At 33.4% G+C, this 4,701-nt stretch overlaps 1 protein-coding gene across 1 annotated transcript; it reads right to left on the reverse strand.

The window, feature by feature from the left end:
* Positions 1-225: 225 nt before the first annotated feature.
* Positions 226-2,007, reverse strand: LOC123654898. Its single transcript, XM_045590756.1, has one exon. It carries the CDS (start codon positions 2,005-2,007, stop codon positions 226-228), a length of 1,782 nt encoding a protein of 593 aa, XP_045446712.1.
* Between the last annotated feature and the right edge of the window lie 2,694 nt (positions 2,008-4,701).

The following is a 4,701-nucleotide window of genomic DNA, read 5'->3' on the forward strand; positions in this document are numbered from 1 at the left end:
TTCGCATCTGTCAATAAAGTTGTAATAGCTCAGGGGAAATCGGCCGATCGCGCTCGGCCGAAAAGATCATGGTTCGAATCCTCACGTATTCCAGATCGATTATGGTTTTTTTTCTTTTTTTTTCTAAAAAAAAAAAAAATCGAAAAATATTATTCATATTTTATCAACATGTAATTCGTATTTAAATATGATTTTCAAAAAACACGATTTACTAAAAATACCGAGCTAAGCTCGGTCACCCAGGTCCTTTGAATTATACAGATTAATACGATCCGTTTTGGAATCATCACAATATAAGGTTAATTTAGAACTAGTTTTAAGTGCAGTTACTGTCGGTAGTTCCGTAAGTGACTGACCAATAAGAACATCCGTATTTAATAAATAATCAGGGACTACATATGCATCTACATTAGCTTTCACAGCATCTATTTCAATAGATACCTGAACCCTTCCGAAAGGTAAGACGCAACCTAGGGCAAATCCTCTAATTACCGGGAGACCACTCTTGTCAAGTATCAAACTGCTTTCAGAAGCTATTTTCTCTTTTATAAGGGTACATTGACTTCCGAAATCAACATACGCTGATCTCAAGGTGTCATTTAATTTAATAGTTTTAAAGTACTTTTTATTTACTTTATCGTCTTTAGTTATTTGTAATACCTTTTTCACATCGTTCTTAAGTTCCGGTGAATATTTAGCATTATTTGCCTGATTTCTATTTTCTTGTTGACATTCGTGACTTTCATGTCCTAGACGAGAACACTTGTCACACCTTTTAATTGGTTTTGAGCAACTTTGAGCCGTGTGTCCGACATCAGAACAATTGTAACAACGTACTAATTTAAGTCGGTTTCTGGAAACAAAGCTAGTTGGCCTATTAGATGCACTTGGTCTATATATATTACTCTCTTTGTTATTTTGTACAGTATATTTATTTTCTGGTAGTATTTTTCTTATATTCCCTGCAGTTTTCTTTGATATACGTCTCAAATATCTGAGTAACTGCGAAGGTTTCCTAAAGCTAGATCCCTGGGCATTTAGTCTTATGTTACTATCGAATACACCGTGAACTATACAGTCTACAGCGTTCCTACCGTTTATGCCACACATTTTTACGAGTCTCATTTTATCATGGAAATATTCTTCTAAAGATTCTTCCCGCTTACTCTTTCGTTCAAGCATTTCATACAATCGATCCGCATAATTTCTGTCATCAGGAAAAGTTTTTATAATCTTACGTTGCCATTGACGCCAGCTCAAGTCTAATGTACTTTGTCCCTGATACCATTTCCGAGCGTAGCCGCAAAGCTTAGGGATAGCGTAGTAAATAATTTGTTTTTCATTCCACTCATAAATATTTGCAGTTTCATTTACTTTGCGAATCCAATCTGCAGCCGTTTGAGAGTTTGCGTCCGGATCGAATTCCGGTATCACATTGTGAGCACCTTCAAACGTGTTACGTTTATTGTTGTCGATAAGTCTAGCGAATTTTCTAAAAAATGTATTGTTATAAAGAGATCTAGATCTCGATCGATATCGCTTTCTCGGTGTTTCTGTATTCCTTTTGTCTCCGTGATCTTTTAAATAATTTCGAGTACTTCTTTTGTATGACAATGTACTATTTGAAGACGAGCTACTCGTACGCCTATAACGACGCCGACGTCTTGATCTTAAATTACTTTTATTATTATGGCTGTCTGAATCAATATTACTAGTAGAATTTGTCGTGCTGGAAGATTCTATACAACTTCTGCGGTACTGGCGAGATTGACGTTTATGCTGTTTTGTTTTACTATAATGCTCATCCCGCGAATCAGTACTGGAATCCGTCGACTTATAGTAACGCAATCGGCTACGGCTACTATTTTGTTTTTTAATATGGCTTGTGCGCTCGCTTCGACTTTTGTCGTATCTTCGCCTTTTTAAATTATCACGAGTTCGACTTCTAGAATGTCTTTTATTCATATTATCTTGCAGTGGTGGTGTATATGCCGATGTAGTAGACATATTCATAAATTGGAGAGACTATTGTAGGTATTAAACATGGGTTTAGTTAGTCATAATGAAATGTTAATTGTTAGGAAGAGGGTACAAAAAAAATAAAAATGTATTAGAAATTCGTATTGTAAAATTAGTCACTTAGTGTATAATTATTAATAAAATTCATAGCAACTTTTTAATATTAATTCAAAATCATTAATTGTTATGATTGCGTTATTTAAACACGTAAATATTTTATTATTATTATTTTTTTTTTTTTAATTTTATTATTATTATTTTTTTTTTTTATTATTATACAAGTTATATTACAGTTCGTAATTTAAATACATCACTTCAAATCATTTGTATTCATGAAATTAATATATTTTAAATCGTAAAATATAATATAGTTTTGTCATAGCCGTACAAAACTATCAAACTAATGTGGTATAATACACAGTAGCAGTAATGAAACAAAAGGATTTTAATTCCCCATTATATAGTAAAACTTACATACCTCTTTTATTTCTCTCGCGCGGTCTTACCACTTCTGATCTGTTAGCGACTGAGGGCTTTCCAAATAATACTCACGTATCAATCATCACTTTTGTATTTATTCTCTAAATATTTTCATGTGCTTAAATCCAATACAATATATATTTCTCTTTTAACAGAAAATAATCTTATTCACTACTCATTTCACATTCGTCTTGCTTGCTAATCACATATTACCCTCCCCAGTCCATATATATATTTTCTTTTTTTTTTTTATTTCTACCCACAAAATAATAATCATATATTTTAAAAAGTGTTGCAATAGTATACATTTAATAAATATTCAAAACAATATTTGTAACAAGTATAAATTTAATAAATATTCAAAACAATATTTGTAACAAGTAGCTTGTTTAGAAACTAATGATCGGCCGTACAACGATTATAAGTTCGATTACTTGATTTGGGTCTTGCAGCGGACTTAAAAAGGGGGAGGTTTTATGAGCGTTTTTGGTAACTTGGACGATGTTATTTTCACGATATTTTGTGATTGGTTTTTTTAGGAGTCTATTCCTTTTTTCGGTTGCCGTTTATCGGGATCTAAATTTTTTAAAGAAAGCGCCCGGCATCTTTCATAGACCTACCCATAGCTAGTTACAACAATTAATATTAGTTGTATCACAATAAACAACCGCAAAGCCTACTATATAGTATACCTGATTATAAGTTTACCTGATAAAATACTATTTATTATACCTATATACTACTTAATGATAGGTTTGAAGTCGGCTCCAAGCCCTAAACAAAAATAAAACTTAATATTATAAAGAGCTTAAATTAATTCTGGAAAATTACTGTAATGATATTACTACATTTAAGAGTAACCTACGTAAAAGAACCTAAAGACCAATGTGTATTAATGTGGAATAGACGAAATCTTGATAAAAATGTATACAAAATAATTTATAATACGAGAACCTAATAATATTTACAATATAGCTTTATGCGTATGTACATTGTGGACCTGAAAATGACCTTTTGGTTATAACATGCAAATATTGTTTAAAATACTAAAGTAAATATAAAATAATTTCCATCCATTAAACAGATGGGCGAAGGTCGTATCTGGTTTGGGTCTTTTACTAATAAAACAGTCCGATTATAATTAGTTTGCCTTTGTTTGGAAAATAATAGTGTCAGTCAAAACTCTGTTCAATAATAACTGTAAATTTGAGTTTGTTTTTGAATTTCGTTTGACAAATAATATTGTTTTTGTTCTGCTTGTTACGTTGGTAATATTAGAGTAACTAACAACTTTATTGAGATTATAGGATACAAAAAGAAATTGACTGACTAGATAAACATTATATTAACATTATCCATTTTCTGATATAACCAATTTCTTATAACACAGAAATCACTTAGCAAAAAGGTAGTTATTTTAGTGGAAAGGTACGCAGCACGGAACGCAGGATAGTTATTAGTTAACGGGGCGGAGACTAACTTATTAGCATTCGATGGATTCACCGTGCGGGTGCTGAGTCTATCGTATGGCAGAGGGAGAAACTCAGAGCAGTTCCTAGGACTTGCGACCCGGGTGTAGGTTGAAGGAGGCCGGCCCCCTTTGAGATGTACATCAACGCTCACCTTCACTGCTCGAGTTGTCGGCCATGCCTAGCCAAATTATAGATTGTTATGTGACAATTTAATTATTGAAAGAGTCTAGGTTAAGTTACTGCAGGATACAACAAGTTCATCGTGACGCCAGAGCCAAGACTGCCTTAGCCGCGGTTGCATCGTTCGTTTTATACACGTCAGAATAACTCGAGTAAATATAATGAGTGAGGGTAGGTGACTATCGAACGATGTGCTAGGTGGCGTGCTCGGTGAATCTGTTGTTTATAAATTCCTTGCTATTTGTGTACGACATCGCAAGTGGCGACATATATATATATTGGTCGTACCAACTCGGAAACCTTTGTGGGCTCGTGCACAATACTTTGCTGATGATCATGATATGAAAAAAAAATGTTTTATTATAAGCCTGTGGCCGATCCTATTCCCGACGATTCCCAGAAGCTTTTGACTACCTTACTCACCGCACCACGCTACTTAAGAACAGTGTTATGTGATAGTGATTTTCAAAAAAGGTACTTTCCCAATCAGGCCCCAAATTTTGAACAGAATATTCCCTGCTAATTCCTACCAAGTTATAACAAAAAAATA

The sequence above is a fragment of the Melitaea cinxia genome, chromosome 7 (genome assembly GCF_905220565.1).
Source record: "Melitaea cinxia chromosome 7, ilMelCinx1.1, whole genome shotgun sequence".
Lineage (NCBI taxonomy): Eukaryota > Metazoa > Arthropoda > Insecta > Lepidoptera > Nymphalidae > Melitaea > Melitaea cinxia.

Excerpts from the sequence above, each read along its gene's own strand:
- LOC123654898 (XM_045590756.1), bottom strand. The coding sequence starts at position 2,007 with ATGTCTACTACATCGGCATATACACCACCACTGCAAGATAATATGAAT.